Source organism: Podarcis bocagei, assembly GCF_964188305.1.
Source record: "Podarcis bocagei genome assembly, chromosome: 13".
In the NCBI taxonomy this organism is placed as follows: Eukaryota; Metazoa; Chordata; class Lepidosauria; order Squamata; family Lacertidae; genus Podarcis; species Podarcis bocagei.
The window spans coordinates 36341173-36360057 of NC_138138.1; the positions used below are offsets into that span (position 1 = coordinate 36341173).

The 18885-nt window shown below is 49.1% G+C and overlaps 1 protein-coding gene across 3 annotated transcripts; it reads left to right on the top strand.

Annotated features, from left to right (window-relative positions):
- The first annotated feature begins 1023 nt into the window (after positions 1-1023).
- On the top strand, positions 1024-18388 carry ATXN2L (ataxin 2 like). 3 transcript variants are annotated; one of them, XM_081169007.1, is made up of 23 exons: positions 1024-2199; positions 4980-5016; positions 5898-5954; positions 6625-6696; positions 8776-8926; positions 9045-9169; positions 9305-9396; positions 10974-11174; positions 11449-11624; positions 11956-12060; positions 12168-12365; positions 12619-12708; positions 12966-13030; positions 13136-13401; positions 13491-13560; positions 14077-14271; positions 14357-14429; positions 14556-14743; positions 14830-14959; positions 15058-15179; positions 16026-16235; positions 17541-17721; positions 17939-18388. In XM_081169007.1, the coding sequence occupies exons 1-23, from the start codon at positions 1943-1945 to the stop codon at positions 17986-17988; spliced, it is 3111 nt and encodes a 1036-aa protein (XP_081025133.1). In that variant the 5' UTR covers positions 1024-1942; the 3' UTR covers positions 17989-18388. The 3 variants fall into 3 exon arrangements, with proteins under 3 accessions (XP_081025133.1, XP_081025132.1, XP_081025134.1); XM_081169006.1 differs by having other exon boundaries at positions 1025-2199; positions 13130-13401; XM_081169008.1 differs by having other exon boundaries at positions 1027-2199; positions 13130-13401; positions 14077-14220.
- Positions 18389-18885: the final 497 nt, after the last annotated feature.

The window sequence follows — 18885 nt, forward strand, 5'->3', positions numbered from 1 at the left end:
GATACCCCATAAGGGAAAGGGCAATTTTTGTTTACAACACTTTCTCCCAGACATATTTCCCATGTGTGCCCTACCAGGAAAAAAAAGGCTGTCCACTTCTGATATGAACCATATCCTATAGCCCCATGGAGTGCATATTTAATCATATGTCACTATATCTGTAAGCCGCATTGAGTTCCTGTCAGGAAAAAAGGCAGGGTAAAAATATTTATTATTGTTGTTGTTATTTATTTTCTCTATTGTTGTTGTTGTTTTCTCCAGCCCTGGCTCCTTTCTGTTAAAAATAATAAAGTTTCTGTGTTTATTGAAAAATCGCTTAAAATCATAATGAAAAAAGGAGAAAAGAATAAGGTTTCTGAAGAAGCATCTCTAAGCCACGTTTGACAGCTTGGGGGTGACGCTGCTTAGGAGGTCACGGAGGCCAAGGCCATTCTGGAACCCACGTGACATTGAGGGATCGGGGGTCATTTGGGGTCACCCGTCTTCTAACGAATCCGGGACTTTCTGTCTCAGCAGGAGGCCCCGCCCATTGCCCATGCGTTTCGTCGGGCGCGCGGCGGAAGAGCCTTTTGCTCTTGTACGTAAGCAGCGAACATGCGCAACGGCTTCTCTTCCTTCGGCACATGCGCATAACGAACTTTGGGAAGCAAGGCAGGCACAAGTCTTTGTTTCCTCTTACGCATGTGCAGTGAGCCCTAAACCATTAACGGACGCCTCCCCGCCTCCCTCGAAGGATCCGGCTGGAACCCAAGCACCCACTCGCTCTGTTTCCCGATTGACTGTGAAGCGGAGGGAGCGCGTGAGCGCGCCGCTGGTCACTCGAGAGCGGCAGCGCCGAACGTGCGCGGCAGGAGGGAGCGCGCCTGGCGCATGCGCAGAGCGAAACCCCGCCCTCCACCAGGGACTCATTGTGCAGCAACCGGATTGACTCCTTCTCGTCCGCGCGGGCCAGCGGGATCCGTACTTCCCAGCCCCCCACCCAAACCTCACAAGCAAGTGCGCTCCCGATACGAAATAGAAAACTGCGGCCGGCGGAGTGGGGTTTGAGACCGCTTGTGTCGGGGCCCTCAACGCCAACATCACCACTTCCCCACCCCCCGCCTCCTCCTCTCTCTGCGCGCGCTCACTTTTCTTCCAGCCTCCTTCCCCCCCCCCCAGCCCCGCTCTTCCCCCTCCGCCTAGGCTGGGAGATTTGCCTCGCGGCCTTTACGCTCCAAAGCGCTGCCTCTCGATTGGCTCGAGCGCTCGGGACTTTTAACTTCTTCCCTTCGCCTCTCGTCCTCCTCCTCCTCGACCCCCGCCCCTTCCCGTTGGATGCGCGAGACCGCGAAAGGGCTAGGCAGCCAATAAGAGCGCGCGCCTCCTGAGGGACTCGTTTCGGCCACAGCGAGGAAGGACCTCTCTCCGCCCCATTTTGTTCGCTGCGGCGCGCGCAGGGCAAGCGGGCAGGCCGGCCACACGCACAAGGCGACGCGAAGCGCGCGCGGAGCGGGGAGGCGGTTTTTATTCTGCCCCTCTCCCTCGCTGTCGTTTGTGTGTGTCTCTCCCCCCCCTCCCCCTTTCCGCGACCGCAGGCCTCCCTGCCTTCCCGTTTCCCCTTCCGGGCCAGCAACAGGAGCGCGCGGCGGAGGCGGCTTAGTTCTGAGGTGGCCGCAGGCCCTCCCTCCCTCGCCTCAGCCGGTGGACCGGTTTTTGTCCCTTTTCTTCACCCGCCCCAATCTTTTTCCCCTTTCCTTTTCCCCTCGTCAGGCTGCGCCAAAGCGGCGCCCTGAGAAGCGCGTGCGCGCTTGCCGTGGAGGGAGGGGGCCCTTTGACTCTCGGCTTCCTCTCCGCCGCCTCCGCCTCCTTTCTCGCCCAACGGCCTCGCGCGAGCGCGTGCTCTGACAGGGGGGTTGAGCCTGCGGCGTCCGGCCCTTTTTCGCCGCCGCCAAGCGCCACCGCCATGTTGAAGCAGCCGCTCCCGCCGCCCTCTCCTCAACCTGGCTCTCCCGCCTCGGCTCCCCCGCCGCCCACCACGCCGACGCCGCCTCCCCCGGCCACCGCGGTAGCCGCTGCCGCCGCCGCCTCGCGGAAGGCCAACCCGACCCCCGCCAGCCCCAACGGCAGCCTCAGCCCCGGGGCTACGGGAGGAGCCAGAGCAGCGACGGTGGCGCCCCCCGGTAGCGGAGGGGGAGGCCCCCCGGGAGGAAGCGGCACAAGGTACGTTGACCGAGAAACGAAAACCGACTCTACATCCGGGGAAGTGGGGGGGGGGAGAGACGGGACGGGGGGGGAGAGAAATAAGGAACTGCGCGCGCTCCCGCTCCCTTCCGCGCGCTCCCGCTCCCAAGGGTTGGAAGGAGGACTTGGCCCGGCGCGGGGAGCGTGATAAGCGAAGCCTAAGTCCTGAGCCACCGATTCGACGTTGCATAGCCCAATGTGCACCCTTTGCTAAAATAATGCGGAGGCGCATCATTCCAGTTGGCCTGTGTGGTTTTTTTAAAAAGGGATCGTAATAGTTTCTTAGGGATGATGCTTTAGGTATTTTTTCTGGTGGGGATGGAAGAGGGAAGATGAGGTGTGAGGGCCCTCATACTCTTGAGTTGGAGCATTTTTGTAGGCGTTGGGAGTTGATGTGGTGGGATTTACCGGTAATTTATGAGTAGGTATGGGTGGGATTTTGTTGAAGTACCAAATGCAAACCATGTGCACTCAGGAGTAAGTCCCTTGATCCCAATTCAACAGGCTCCTTATTAAGTGTGCTATGGTGGTTTGCACTTACTTTGCACCCTTATTTAGTTAGGTCATTTCTTTTTTATTAACCGTAAACCACTTCTATGGATGAGTAATGGACGTTGGCCAAAAAAAAAATGGTTCCAGAATAGTGAACTAAAAAGGCTTTGTTGAGATAGTCATCAGGCTGGTTTTTTCCTTCTTTATGTTCAATCATGTTATTCAATACAGTGTCCATATTTGCAGTAATAACAAACAGATGAGTACCTCTGGTATGAGGAAGATGAGGGCTAGAAAACCACAAACCATTGGTCATAACATCATTTTTTAAAAACTGAACAAGTTATATGGATGTTGTCCTGCTTTTCGTATTTTGGTTCTTATCTCAAGAGCAGGGCATCATGCAGCACAGATTCTCTTTACCATATACTTATCACTGTTGCTATTATTTCATTACCATGAAATATTTGGGCTAAAAAAGTTTGGCTGTATGAGAGCGCTGCAGGGAACCCTTTCCGCACAAGGATTGTGTCAGGCTTCTTGACTATATAGGCAGGGGAAGGATTTATGGGGAAGTATTTACCGTATTTTTCGGACTATTGGACGCACCGGTCCATAGGACGCACCTAGATTGGGGGGGGGGGGAAATAAAGGCAAAAAAAATTTATCCCCCCCCCCAGGCGCGGGGCTGGGGCGGGGAAGCCCGAGCTTCCCCCTCCCCCAGAACGGGACCCAGAGCCATGCTTTGGCATCGCTCTGGGAACTTGCGGGGCTGGGGGAGGAGGAAGCCTTCCGCCAACCTCCAAACCATGTCGGGAGACAGCGGGATGGCGCGCTGCGCCTCTCCCGCTGTCCCCCGAGCTTGTGGGGCTGGCGGTGGGGCTCTCCTGAAGCCGGGAGGTCGTGGGGATGGTGGGGGGGGGAGAAGCAGGCTTGCTTCTCCCTCCCCCAGCCTCCCGATCAGGTCGGGGAAAAGCGGGATAGCGGAGCGCCGCCATCCCGCTTTCCCCCGACCTGATCTGGAGGTTGTGGGGATGTGGGGGGGGGAGAAGCAGGCTTGCTTCTCCCTCCCCCAGCCTCCCGATCAGGTCGGGGAAAAGCGGGATAGCGGAGCGCCGCCATCCCGCTTTCCCCCGACCTGATCTGGAGGTTGTGGGGCTGGTGGGGGGGAGAAGCAGGCTTGCTTCTCCCTCCCCCAGCCTCCCGATCAGGTCGGGGAAAAGCGGGATAGCGGAGCGCCGCCATCCCGCTTTCCCCCGACCTGATCTGGAGGTTGTGGGGCTGGTGGGGGGGAGAAGCAGGCTTGCTTCTCCCTCCCCCAGCCTCCCGATCAGGTCGGGGAAAAGCGGGATAGCGGAGCGCCGCCATCCCGCTTTCCCCCGACCTGATCTGGAGGTTGTGGGGCTGGTGGGGGGGAGAAGCAGGCTTGCTTCTCCCTCCCCCAGCCTCCCGATCAGGTCGGGGAAAAGCGGGATAGCGGAGCGCCGCCATCCCGCTTTTCCACGACCTGATCTGGAGGTTGTGGGGCTGGTGGGGGGGAGAAGCAGGCTTGCTTCTCCCCCCGCCAGCCTCCCGATCAGGTCGGGGAAAAGCGGGATAGCGGAGCGCCGCCATCCCGCTTTTCCACGACCTGATCTGGAGGTTGTGGGGATGGTGGGGGGGAGAAGCAGGCTTGCTTCTCCCCCCGCCAGCCTCCAGATCAGGTCGGGGAATAGCGGGGTGGCGGCTCTGCGCCTCCCCGCTGTCCCCAGCTTTTGGGTGCAGGCTGCTGCCCGCAAGCCTTGCGAGCCCGCGGGACATCCCGCCGGGCTTGCAAGACTTGGGATAGCTTCCTGAAGCCTGGAGAGCGAGAGGGGTCGGTGCGCACGGACCCCTCTCGCTCTCCAGGCTTCAGCAAAAGCCTGCATTCGCACCATAGGACGCACACACATTTCCCCTTCATTTTTGGAGGGGAAAAAGTGCGTCCTATAGTGCGAAAAATACGGTACTTCCATCCCATTGGTGTGTAATCTTTTACTTGTCAGCTGAGAGTAATTTTTCTTATAATATACACGCCACCAGTTTTTCTGAAGAGATTTTGTTAGCTAATGCGAAAGTCGTTATTTCCTTCTCTTTATCAAAATATTGGTTTCTTACTAGTGTATCATAAAACAATTTTATAATGATCTGATGCATCAAAGGTGGCCTGTTGAGCTGAACACTGTTTATATTTGGTGGGGTTCACATCACTTTCCTGTGAGTTACCCTTGTGCCTGATTCATTTTCAGGGGCCAGAGCACAGGCAAAGGACCTCCGCAGTCTCCCGTAAGTACTTAGGAGCTAAGCCTTCCAGGGCCATAAGACAATTGTTGTACTTTGGGATTCCTGATTTATGTGATTTGGGTAACTACTAGATGACATCTGAGCCCTAAGTAGCTGTGCTGTATTAGGTGTTGGGATGTCTGAATGAATGTTTCTCCTGGCCGAAATTTCTGTGACTAAAAAGGCATCCCAAAAACAAGATTTGAGAGTCTTCCTATATGGCCAAAAAGGAGAAAAAAACCCCTCTTCCATTAGTTATAGCTTCTTCTGCATGATACCTTTTTCTAAGAATCTTAAACTTTCACAGATAAGAACAATTTCATGTAGTGAGATTTTGAGGTCAGTTGGCATATTTCAGGCTGGGTTTCCTGTAGTGTTTTAGAGCACTATTATTTTGCATCTACATGCAAAGGAGGCCAACTCATAATTGGTTACTAGTGCAAGATCTCTACTCTTTTTTGAGTTTTCAAGTTCACTAGGGACACTACAGTTATGTCAGTGGGAGGCACAAAAACTGAAATGTGACACCAAATAAACCATGTGGTTTGTGTCTGGGGCCCACAGCAGTATTTGAGCACTCCCTACCTGGCAGGAAATTTCTGATACAATTGGTCTTTTCTACTTCATGCTCTCTCACCAAAGTGGATGTGGGGCACCATTATCTTACTATTCTCCAGTTTGCGGCTTAAAGCCCTAAAACTAGCTTGAGCTTATGAAGGAAGCAGGTGATTCAATAGTTATTTAACCCTAAGGTTAGTATTGTTAAATTAACCATTTGTCATTCCTGAAGCTGCATACCTAATACTTGGAGGTGACAGAGGGCAATATAGCATTATAAACTTTCTAATAAACCTTGTCTGTCTTTCCTCTCTATCTATCACCAGGTTTTTGAGGGTGTCTATAACAATTCCCGAATGCTGCACTTCCTCACAGCAGTTGTGGTGAGTCTCCAAGAGAGAAGCTAGGAGGGTGTAGGATTTGAAGTGTCAATATGCAGGTGGATGGTTCTGCAGTAAAGGGTGATTCTTGTGGCACTTTCCCCCAGTCCCATCACTTGGTTTGGTGAGCCTTGCAGGATAAGCACCTTACTTACTGTTTGTTGCACCTTACTGTTCACATTGTGTGCTACCTATTCATTCCTTTTCCAGTGGTTTTACTTAGGTTTGTTAATATGAGACATGGTCACTGTAAGAACAGGACGCTAGAGAAGAGCATGAGTCTCTTAATTTCAGGGTTGTGGATTTGAGCCCCACATTGGGCAGAAGATTCCTGAATTGCAAGGGTTGGACTAGACCCTTGTGGGTCCCTTCCAACACTGCAATTCTATGATCTTTTACCTGAAGCCACATGCAGGTTGTGGTGATTGCTGTTAGCCCTGATATGATCTATATTGGTGATACAGTCCAAATTATTGGTTCTAGTACCATTCCCCCCCTCAAAAAAGAAAAGAAAAAGGAATGCTAATAGATATATTTTCTTCCTCTTCCTTTCAGTGGCATAGTTCTTGGAAAAAGTTGTTGATTGGATTCAGTTAGAGGGGCTTCAGTTTATAACTTGAAATGTCATTCACTCTTACTTAGTGTTATTTCTGCCTTCTTTTTCTCTTGACAGGGGTCCACATGTGATGTGAAGGTGAAAAATGGAAACACATTTGAGGGGATTTTTAAAACCTTGAGCTCCAAGGTGAGTGCTTGGTTTGGCTTTCCTAGAGTGTTTGAAAGTAGGCTTGAGTATTAAAAGGATTTTTCTCTGCCGCCATTGTATTAGAACAAGGAGGGCCTCACCACCAATGGTTTCAATGCATGTGTGGTATGCACATTTCAGCAAGTTAGCATTAAAGAAGAGGTTCCTGCTTTAATTTTTCTTAAGTGTAACATGGTTGTTACTTCACTAGCAATAGTATGACACTTTCTTCACTTTTGGCCACATTTTTCTGCATTTGCGATACTGTGTATCATTCTGGTTGCCTCACCTCTAAAAGGGTCTTGTAGAGTTGGGACAGGTTCAGAAAATGGTAAGGGGGTGGAGCAGCTATGAGGCAAGGTTACAGAGTTAGGGAGTTTTAGTTTAGAGAAAAGGCGAGTAAGCAGTGATGTGAGAGAAGTTCACAAAATTATGCATGGGACAGAGAAAGTGGGTAGGGAAAAGTTTTTCTCCCACTCTCCTAACACAAGATCTCACGGGCACCCATCTAACTTGAGAGGCCTTAAAGCATGATTAGACAGATTCATGGAGGATAAGGCTATGTACTACCTCCATTGTTGAAGCATCATGTCTCTCAATACCAGTTTCTGGGAATGGCAGGTGGACAGAGTGTTGTGCTGATGTCTAGGTTGTGGCCTTCTGAGAGGCATCTGGTTGGCCACAGGATGCTCGGTCAGATGGGCAAGTGACCTAGATCCAGCAGACTTTTCTTACATTCTTTTATTTTGGGGGGGAAATTGCAACCCCTCCAAGCAAGTCAATGGATCATGAAGCTTATTTGCTTTGAGACTTACTTTAGCAGGGTTTTGGGGTTTTTTTAAAATCACACTAAATAAGAGCTGATCTAGAAAGAAAAGGATTTTTTTCTTTTTGCTGCTACCTTTTCTGAGTGTGCCATGTTGGACACATTGGTGCCAGATGCTAGCTGCATTAAAATCATTGGTTTTTCTGTTGATGTTTGTGGACAGCTCTTCTGTTCCTGGGGACATTTCAAAATATAAACATGGTGTGAAACAAGATGTGCCTTTTCTCTACAGTACATTTGTTTTGGCAGCAAGTGAGGGTGTATTTCTTTCATAATCTTTTAGAGTTACAATGGATGAAGTCATTTTTAAGTCTTTTATAAGAATTGGTTTTAATTGATCATATTTTGTATTTTATGTACATCACTTGTGATTGTGCTGAAAAGTAGTATAAAAATTCATCGGTAAAAGAAATGGCATCACGTATGCAGACAATGAGAAGCATGCTCTACCCATTTTCTGCTTGTGCTGTTCCTTTCTCATTTTCCAGCTACCTCATTTCTTTTTCCCATCTGGCTTCCTGAGCAGCCCTCACAGGGCTATTTGCAGCCCCCCCCGTAGGAATTTTTCTGAAGTCTTTTAAAATTATTGAATCTTTAAGGTTCCCCTAAGTCTGCGGGTGGCGCTGTGGGTAAAACCTCAGCGCCTAGGACTTGCCGATCGCATGGTCGGCACTTCGAATCCCCACGGTGGGGTGCGCTCCCGTCGTTCGGTCCCAGCGCCTGCCAACCTAGCAGTTCGAAAGCACCCCCGGGTGCAAGTAGATAAATAGGGACCACTTACCAGCGGGAAGGTAAACGGCGTTCCGTGTGCTGCGCTGGCTCACCAGATGCAGCTTGTCACACTGGCCACGTGACCCGGAAGTGTCTGCGGACAGCGCTGGCTCCCGGCCTCTTAAGTGAGATGAGCGCACAACCCTAGAGTCTGGCAAGACTGGCCCGTACGGGCAGGGGTACCTTTACCTTTTTAAGTCTGCAGACACCTCCCGCTTGAGTGTTACTGTTTTGGCTACATAAGTATGGACACACTCATCTAAAGATCAGAAATAGAATATAAGATAAAATCCTGCGTGTGTCACCCCTCACAAAAAGGCCTAGCACCTTGCTTGTTTGAGAATGTAAGGATGGAGCCTGATATTAGATAGTTCTCAGTGGGCCACTTGATGTCATGAAATACGGGTATTCTTCCAGTTTCAGCTAGCTGTGTGTGGGTAGGGATGTGTGATAATATATGTTAACAGGGATTGTGTTTGCAGTTCGAGCTTGCTGTGGATGCTGTGCACAGGATGGTACCTGATCAAGCCGTAGGGCCCAGGAGAGAGGATATTGTGGACACCATGGTTTTCAAACCTGCCGATGTCATGTTGGTTCACTTCCACAATGTTGACTTCAACTATGCCACCAAAGGTAATATAGCCTCAAGACAGCAGGGTTGAGGTCTGATGTGTGGCCTGGACTTGGCAGGCGGCGGTGGGAGAGCTTGGATCTTCTCCATTCTGACCGTTCCCTCTGCTCTGTGTCCTAGATAAGTTCACAGATTCTGCCATCGCCATGAATTCCAAGGTGAATGGGGAGCATAAAGAGAAGGTGCTACAGCGCTGGGAAGGAGGAGACAGCAACAGTGATGATTATGACTTGGATTCTGACATGGCAAGTGTTCTGATCTGGGTGAAGCAGCAAAAGACGAATGCTTGGGGCTGGTGCTGTGGGTCTGATGCCTTGCTAAGCTGTTCTTTTGACAAAGGTACCTCACTGTTTAAATGATTGCTTTGTCTTTCATTTTAGTCTAATGGCTGGGACCCAAATGAGATGTTCAAGTTCAACGAAGAAAATTATGGTATAAAAACCACCTATGATAGCAGCCTCTCCTCTTATACGTGAGTTAACACTTTTCAGTCATTTCTGTACTGAGGGGTACAGGGGAGGAAGGATTTGAAGCAATATATCAGGGTTGTCAGTGTATCCTCCAGATGTTGGATTACAGCTTCCAGCATTCCTAACTATTAGTCATGCTGCCTGAGGCTGATAGGAGCCAGAGTCAAGCAACATCTACAGGGTGCACAAAGGCTACCCCTGCAGGACATGATGTAAATGATATGGCGATTTAAGATAAATCATTCTGGAGGCCCTAGACTAAAGAGTGGAGATCCAGTGCAGGGGAGGTCCCGGGTTAGTCAGTTGTCTATTTGGCCCTCGAGAGCGAGCAATTATTGTCAGCCCCTACAAGTCATTGACCAACTGGTAAAAGTAACAGGCAGAAGAGCAGTGGACTGAGTGCTGACCTTTTTGAACCCTGAAATGGTCTTGGCGACCAGACCTGTGCTTGTCTTTCTCATTCACGCCCACACCCCTACACCTAACTCATCAATAGTTATTGGTGGCTTTCTGGAGAAACCAAGAAACCTGAGCATCAGTCAAAAGCAATGAAGGATTAATGAGGTTGGGTTTTTTGTTTTATTTTGCTAGGCAGGGTTAAACTCTCAGGAGATGATCTCAAGCTTAAATGTGGCAAATGTTGTTAACCCACCCTGGAGTGATGGAGCGGGCTGGAATTTACTGTATTTATTGCTTAGAAGCTGTAGAACGTTTGGTCTTGTGAGGGTAGAGTACCATGATGCAAATGATGCCAGGGCTTGTATGTAAGGTTTAATTACCGTATTTTTTGCACCATAACACTCACTTTTTTCCTCCTAAAAAGTAAGGGGAAATGTCTGCGCGTGTTATGGAGGGAATGCTTACGGGTGGCATGCCTACGGATTTTCCTCCTCTAAAAACTACGTGCGTGTTATGGTCGGGTGCGTGTTATAGAGCGAAAAATACGGTACTTTGGGATATCTGCATTTGCATGGGCATGTAGCTTGAATACCAAGCATACCAGATGTCCAGGTTTCTCCTGCCCTAAAATCTACTGTACAGATGTACCAGGCTCTCCTAATGCTCACATCTTCCCCCCAAAACCCAGTTTGTGGGTGGCTTTTATTTTTCCACTGCTATAAAACTTGTCAATCCACAGTCTGCTAGTGTGTTCTAAAAATGTAATGTGCTGCTTGGAACTTTGCTACCCTACCTCTAAAATTCTTAAATGTTCAGATCTTTCTTGCTTATGCTGCTACGTTTTCATTTTTAGCCCTTGACATTCACTGTTCATATACTATATTAAAGAAAGCTTTCTTTTTTCTTCTTCAGTTAGAATTAATTTCCATGTGCATGTTTGTGTGGGAAATCGATGTTGATGAAAGTTTGGTTAGAGTAGCATCTGAAGTGTTCAATCCCTTCATAGGCCAGACAAAGGACTTGAACTGCTGGAATATATTTCTCCAAAGTGGAGCTTGGGGAAAGTGTTGGGTGGTTCTGTTCCTTTGAGGGCAAGAGGCTTGTGTCTATGTGTGATTGGTAGAGCGTGTTTGTTTTGACTCCTTGCTTATTCTTCTTCACTACCATGTGTGCATGGCAGTGTCCCTCTTGAAAAGGATAACTCAGAGGAATTCCGGCAGCGAGAAGCAAGGGCTGCCCAGCTGGCTCGGGAGATTGAATCGAGCCCGCAGTACCGACTGCGCATTGCTATGGAAAATGATGATGGACGCACAGAAGAGGAGAAGCACAGCTCTGTGCAAAGACAAGTGTCGGGAAGGGACAGCCCCAGTCTGGCATCCAGGTGAGAAGTATGAGAATTATAGGCTGGTTTTGACCCAGCAGCAAAATCCCTTAATTGACATAAGGCAAGTTGGGTTTCCACTGCATCTCTTGGGAGGAAAGAACAAAGTTGACATCCACTTTTAAAGGTTGGTACCTGAGAACTTACTCATCTCATACACGTGGGGGCTCCCAGCCTACTTCCCTTGAAGGCATCTTGTCCATTTTCCCTTCTTGCTTTCACTCCTAGCAAGACACCAGGAATTATGCTATCACAATATTTTCTTTCATTGTAGAGAGGGCAAGTACATCCCCCTTCCCCAGCGTGTCAGAGAAGGCTCAAGAGGAGGTGTACGCTGCAGCAGTTCTCGGGGTGGGAGGCCAGGTATGGGGTCTTTACCACCCCGTGGAAGTGCACACCACTCAGAAGGCAACACTGGCTCCATTCCAGAGCAGCGAGGCATCAATGGAGGTGAGGCTTACTTTCCCAAGCTTAGAATGTGGAAATTTGAATAGATTGGTGCAGTTACTTCTAGAGGATTTAAATGTCTGTTGAATTAGTTGATTAAGCTCCCACAGGTGGCTGTGAAATTTCCTCCTATGTTGGTTTTCGGGGGGGATTATATTGTGTTCTTTTAATTTTGGGGCATGACTTTCCCTTTGAGACAACCATGATGGTGTTAGGTTGCGATAAATACTGGAATTTCTCCCACTTTCCAGCAGTAGAAAACTGAAGATAGCAAAGGACCACTTGGTGTGCCTGCATGGCCTCATCATCTGCTTCTGTGGTTCCCTTCTTCTAGGTCCATCCAGAATGTCTCCAAAGTCTCAGCGACCCATCCGAGGAGCTAAGAGCATGTCTTCCCCTTCCAGTCGACCCATGGAAGTCTCACCTGCAACTTCTTCAGGTAGAGCGGGCAGTGGAATTAAAGTGGAATTTCCCCATGACCCTCAGTAAACACCTGTGCTGGGTGTGATGTTGCTTGCATCTAATAACTTTGCTTTTCTTACACAGTGGGTCGCCTCTATGCTCCACGTTCTCCTAAGTCTGCCTCAACTGTGCCAGTCTCTTCCCAGGATCCCCCAGTGGGATCAACAGTTCCTGCTGCTCCTGCATCGCCCTCTGAATTGAGGCCTACTATGGAGTCTAGTGCTTCCCCAACCCCGCCTTCACCCAAGGTTCCAGTATCTGTCCCTGTAGCTGCTGTTGAGGGTAAGGAATCACACTGGAGGTGAAGCTAGTCTGGTCCATTCCTAGCACGGAATGGACCTAGGCATCTTTTCTCCTAAAGAATTAGATAGTTTATCAAATCTCTCGAGAATTTGATCAACTGAAAGAGCTTAAGACAAAAGATGAAGCCAGGCTCCACCTTAAGAAAATGAGCAGGAGTAGATGCTGAAGATTCTTACATAGAAGACACTTATCACTTTAAGGCTTACTTCTGGATTCTCTGTTCCATTCCTAGTTAAAGAGGTGCCTAACTCTGCCACCAAAGAACCCAGCAGGACCTTGGAGGTTATGGGCCCCTCGGATCTGGTCAAACAGGCAAGCAAAGGTTTGTGTCTTCTGAACTTTTTGAGTTCTCTGCTCACTTCTCTTTTGAAACCTTGGGTTCTGTTGAGTGGATTCTGCAGGTGATGTATATATTCTACTTTTAATATAAAAAAACCTACAAATATTAGTAAGAAAATATCTGGCATTCTTGCAGCAGTTCCTGAACAGTGGCTAATTCCACAAATACTTTTCAAGGTTTTGGGATTGGAGTTCTAAATCCTTTGTTACGTAATTGTTTTGACACTTACCCTGCTTTAGGTCTCCAAAATGAGCAAAAGAGAAATCAACTAGAGGAGCTACGGAAATTTGGGGCCCAGTTTAAGGTGAGAATGTTCTCCTTTTCTCCCGTCAGTGTACTTTGTGGGGCAGAGCATTAATGTGTTTCTGGCACCGTTGCTTACGCCATGTCTACTTTCTCCAAGCTGCAGCCCAGCCCCTCCCCAGAGGCCACACTGGATTTCCGGACCAAGGAGCCTCTTGAAGGAAAGGTGAAGGACAAGCCCCCGGAGGCATTGGTTGGAGCAGGGGGCACATGTGAGGTACCTGATGAATCCCCCAAGCCCAACTTAGAGCTGTCTGAAAGCAACAACAAGGAGGAAAAAGGGCCCTGTGAAGGCATGGAACGCCAGACCCAGACTGCTAGTCCTCTAGGCAAAGGTGACGCAGATGACAAGGAGGATGGCCCTGTCTCAGAGTGAGTTAGTGGTGGTAACCACAGCAGATGAGTTTTTGCTCTACATTTCTTGTGGACTTCTTTGTAATTTCTGTTGTACTTTTCTCCAGGCAGGTGAAGAAGTCTACCCTGAACCCAAATGCAAAGGAGTTCAATCCTTCAAAGACTCTCCTGTCTGTGGTGTGTAATCTGGGAAACCAGCTCTGTGGTTTGTGTGCTTGCATGGGAGGGGGGGGAGGGTGTGTATCTGTGTGCTGCAGTAGAAATGGTCATACTGTGTCAGCTTAGCTCAATATCCTATAGGCTCCAGCAGCTACCAGGAGATGATTGTCAGTAGGTGGGTAAGGCTTTTTTACTCCCAGTTGTTTAACAATAGCAGCAGCAGCAGCAGCAAAACGATCCCTCCATTATAGCTCTTAAATGAAAGAGAACTTGGAGTAATTGGAGTTGGAGTTTCTTGTATGGAAGAACTGTGAGCTCCATTCACTTCTGGACCACAAAACCAACTTCTAGGTTCAGAATTCCGAGTGCATGGCTTCCGCACTAGGCCCCGGCTAGATGATCTTAGATGAGTTCTTTACCCCCTCAAAAATGACTTGTTTCTGAAGTCTTCACACCCTTACTCTACATTCTGTTAGTTTCTCTGTGTTCATAGGTGCTTATTTAATTTCTGATTACTTCCTCCTATCTGTACAGAACAAGTCAACGAGCACACCCACATCGCCAGGACCACGCACCCACTCTACACCCTCCATCCCAGTGATTACAGGGCAAAGTGGCATGTACAGCCCACAATACATCTCTTACATCCCACAGATCCATATGGGCCCAGCTGTGCAGGTGAGAAGGGGGTGGAATGATGTGTGGATGGTCCTGCCTTTGGATAGAAGGGTGAGCTGCATAATCATTGGTTCGTTTTGAAATTATTGCGGAGGCTAGTGTTAGAATTAATTGGCATGTCCCGTGTCTTTTGCAGGCACCCCAGATGTACCCTTACCCTGTTTCCAACTCTGTGCCTGGACAGCAGAGCAAATATAGAGGAGCTAAAGGTAAGAGGGTTAAAGACTGATTAAGGAGCCATGGTGAATGTTGGCTGGAATGTATACCTGCTGTGCAGTTTGGTGGGTTGTGCAGATTTGAACTGGCTTCCCTACATGAATTTTCTTTCTGCACAGGCTCTCTGCCCCCGCAGCGTTCAGACCAGCATCAGCCCACCTCAGCCCCTCCCATTATGCAGGCAGCGGCAGCCGCAGGGCCCCCTCTGATGGCTGCCACTCCGTATTCCTCATATATCTCCTACAACCCCCAGCAGTTCACAGGACAGCCAACTATGATGCAGCCCATGGCACACTACCCCTCGCAGGTGGGTATAATGTGTACTTCAGTAGAGAAGCTAACTGCGCTGACCTTTGTGCCCCACACTATCTTAATTCATGTTCTTCTCTCCAGCCTGTATTTGCCCCCATGCTGCAGAGCAACCCACGTATGATGACTTCTGGCAACCACCCCCAGGCCATTGTTTCATCGTCTACTCCCCAGTATCCCCAGGCAGAGCAACCTACGCCCCAGGCTCTTTATGGTGAGTTTGTACAGAGCCTGAAGACATGTCTGTTCTGAGCTTCTCTTCCTCCCTCCCCCCTTGCATTGTTGACCACTGCTTGCTGCTTCTCTCCCCAGCCACAGTGCATCAGTCGTATCCCCACCATGCCACACAGCTGCATCCGCATCAGCCTCAACCAGCTACCACACCCACGGGCAACCAACAGCAAGCGCAACATGCCGCCCCCAGCCCTGTGCAGGTACTAGTGTGGGAGGCACTTGATGCTTGTTTGCTCTTGCAACTTGCACAGTTTGATTTTGTGTTAGAGATTAGTGCTGGGGTGAGCCTTCAAGTTCCAGTCTGGAAATTCTAGGCTAGCTCAGAAAGGGGTAGTCCTACATTAGGAGTGAAGTTGTCACCATTTCGTGTCTCAGCTGAAGTCTTAGAGCTGCTGTGTGTGTGGAGTCCCAGGAATAGACTATCACATCTTTACTTGCTAATTTATACAGTTGAGGGGCCCAAGTCTTCTAGCACAGTGTGGTTTCTGTAAAAGCACCCCCATGTTTTAGGCATAGTATTCAGCAACTTGAGGATGAACAGCTACTAACAGATAAACAGCATGGCGGGGACCCATAACTGTCTTGAGACTTTGCCAAACAGCCTTGGCTATCTTTCTTTCTTACACCCCTCCATTTAATCAGAATTAGTAAGTTTTAGGGGAGGGGGAATTAGTTAAATTGACTTTTACCAGAGAGTCTGCTTTTAGTGTTTGGAATATTGACTTACCTAGCCTTGCCTTAAGCGGTGAATCGGTTAAGAAAAAAATTAGCAAATGTAGAATCTTTCATCACATGCTCAAGGTTTTATTGTGGGAAGAGAAAATAGAATAGCAAGGGCAGATATACTTCAGGAAAGTGGAGAGCCACCCAGCACCCACTGTTCCACACATATTCTTAGGCACTCCCTTAGGCACTCCCTGTCTCCATAGAATGCATAACATTTCTGTACAGCAGTAGCAAAGAGGGGAGAAGAAAATATCTTGAAGGTAGGTGTGATGCATTACCCCTGATACTTGAACTGTGGCTTTTGTATTCTCTTGCCATAGCACCAGGCTGGACAGCCACCTCATTTGGCCAGTGCCCAGCAGCAGCAGAACCTGTACCACACGGCCACACTGACAGCTACGCCACCCTCTATAACGCCAGGGCCCAGTGCTCAGTCTCCACAGAGCAGTTTCCCCCAGCAAGCAGTCTACGCCATCCATGCCCACCAGCAGCTGCAGCACAGCTACGCCAACATGGCCCACGTCACCCAGGTGAGTGTGAGTCTAGCCTTGATTGTGTCAGGGACTCCCAAACTTCCATCAGCCTGAGGCTAGACCACTCCATGAAATAAGCTTGCTCTCTGAACACCACTGTGCAACTTACACAAGGGACATAAAAGTGCCACCTTATCTTGGAAACCTACTAACCACTACACATCTCTACATGTTTCTAGCTTCCATCCAGAATGCAGCACATGATCTAGTGTGGCTATGTCATATGAAACTACCACACTTGTTCTTACTCATCTGATGCAGAATCACAACTTAAGGATTTATATCAGACATAAAACAGCCACCAAATGGAGTTCCTGTGCCTCTTTTTTAGAAAAAGTGCTGATGAACACTATATAATACCTGAGAGTGTATGGAGTGTTAGTGGGGAGAGGTGGTGCCTCTGGTGGGGGGCATGTTGTGCACCTTCTGGGGTAGTTTGTCCAACTTTGGTCACCATCCTCCACTCAGTTCTCACCTGTGGCTTCTAGAAGCTGTCAGCATGCAACAGTGGCTATACTGTGGGAACGGCTTCTTTGGTTGAGGGTAGCCGATGAGCCTCAAACTCTTGTTGAGTTAGGGACTTCCCCTTCATGAAAAGACAGGCTCTGGCATATTTAGTGGATGAGACCAATAGTGGGTTCGATGGTCAAGAAGGCGGTTTCTGCATGTTCTGTAGAGGGAAATGAGAGACAGATATGTCCCACCAACCTGGGAAGGTAGCAACCTAGGAGAAGGGAAAGCACTGCTGCCTTGTGGGATATTATTGTAAGAAGAAAAGGCTCAGGAGTAAATTCTAGGCCTACACAAATCCTCAGTGGAGTCCCAAAGACAGTTGGATGGCTCCCAGAAACACACTCCATTGTCTCTTGAGACAGGGATGCCAATACGGTGGTGCCCCGCAAGACGAAAAACTCGCTAGACGAAAAACTCGCTAGACGAAAGGGTTTTCCGTTTTTGCGTTGCTTCACTAGATGAATTTCCCTATGGGCTTGCTTTGCAAGACGAAAATGTCTTGCGCTTTTTTTAAAAAGCCACTTGAAGAGGCGCAGTTGCAACGGACCGTGCTTCGCTAGTCGAAAAACATCGCAAGACAAAAAGACTCGCGGAACGAATTCTTTTCGTCTTGCAAGGCACCACTGTAATACTTCAGCTATATCAGTTAAAATGAGTTTCCAAATAGATATGATCTTGCACTTTATGGATTTGGGCTTCTCTGCTAATTTTGTTGGTACAGTGTGAAGGTATCCACTGCTTATTAAGGTACTGGGGTATGGATTGAAATCACTTCTGCTTTCTCCACAGGCTCATGTCCAGACTGGAATTGCAGCTGCCCCACCACCTCATCCTGGAGCTCCACAGGTCATGCTGCTGCACCCCTCGCAGACCCACGGTGGGCCTCCACAGGGAGGTGTGCCCCAGAGTGGTGTGCCCACCCTCTCAGCCTCCACACCCTCCCACTACACTTATATAGGGCACCACCAAGGTAAGTCAAACTAGGAAGCTGAGGAAAGCAGGGAGGGAACTGAATGCAACAGGCTGTCGTCTATACTGACTTCCTGGGTATGGAAGAGCTTAGGGACATATGGATGATTTCTAGGGTTTTATAGGTTGTGTCATTTGCGATAGGGGTGGGGTTGAGGGTTGGTAGTTCTGGACTTTGTATCTTTGTGATCCTCACTACCTCTTTCTTTTCTTTCCAGTTCAATCTCATCCCTCCCAGCAGCTTCCATTCCACCCCCCTGGGAACTGATGTCCACGCTTCTCCCTGTGACCTGAGACCCTAGCCAGCCTTGGCTCTGTTGCTGGCCCCAAGCCTGGGCCAGCCCTCATGCCCATGGCAGAGGCCCCTGGAGGGGCGCAGTCTGGCCCGGTCCAGCCCCCCCTCGCCAAGCACCTTCCTTTCCGTTGGTTTAGTGAAGCCCACATGGGGCGCTGTCAGCCAGCGGGACGGAGAACGGCCCCTTCCCCTTGCCTGGAGAAGGGCAGGGTTTCTTTTCTGTTATTTATGACTCCATTCGGGCTCTTAGAGCAAATGCCACTTTCCCACATTAACTTGACAAGGACATGACCAGATGGACAAACCTTGACTTTTTATTAAGTAAAAATATTTAAAAAGTAAAAAAAAACCAATAAAATTTTAAACTAACTAATGTTGGGCTTTGGGGTTGACTGTGTGGGGAGGGCCAATTTCTAACAAGTAACCCTTGTTCACAGTTCTACAGAATTGGGGTGGTTGCAGCGGCTTTGATCACCCCAGAGTTTTAGCTTCTCCAGCAAGGAGGAGCGATTGAGACTCCTTCATCCAGTTCAGAGGCTGCAGTGCTCTGCTCATTCCCTGCTGCTGCTGCTGCTGCTGCTGCTGAAATGACTAATCAGCAGTGGTAAGTAATTGGGGTGGCAGTGTAATGCAGAGCCTAAAGCAGTGGTTCTTGGTGAAGGGACCAGTAATGTAAAAAAAAACAACCAACTATACATCATGGTCTAGCAGTGTTTTTTATCTGAATAATAAAATTTTAATTATTGCTTTTATTGAAACTAGCACATAAAGTCTGAAAGAACGGGAGGCTGGACAGTAGTGTTGTGGGCCCTTAGCAGAAAATGTTATACGAGATTGGGTTGCTACTCTCCCCCCCCCCCCCCCGGCTTG

Excerpts from the sequence above, each read along its gene's own strand:
- ATXN2L (XM_081169006.1), top strand. The coding sequence starts at position 1,943 with ATGTTGAAGCAGCCGCTCCCGCCGCCCTCTCCTCAACCTGGCTCTCCC. Across the intron at positions 9,170-9,304 it reads ATGACTTGGATTCTGACATG|TCTAATGGCTGGGACCCAAA; the intron begins GCAAGTGTTCTG and ends CTTTCATTTTAG. Across the intron at positions 12,061-12,167 it reads CTCACCTGCAACTTCTTCAG|TGGGTCGCCTCTATGCTCCA; the intron begins GTAGAGCGGGCA and ends TTTCTTACACAG.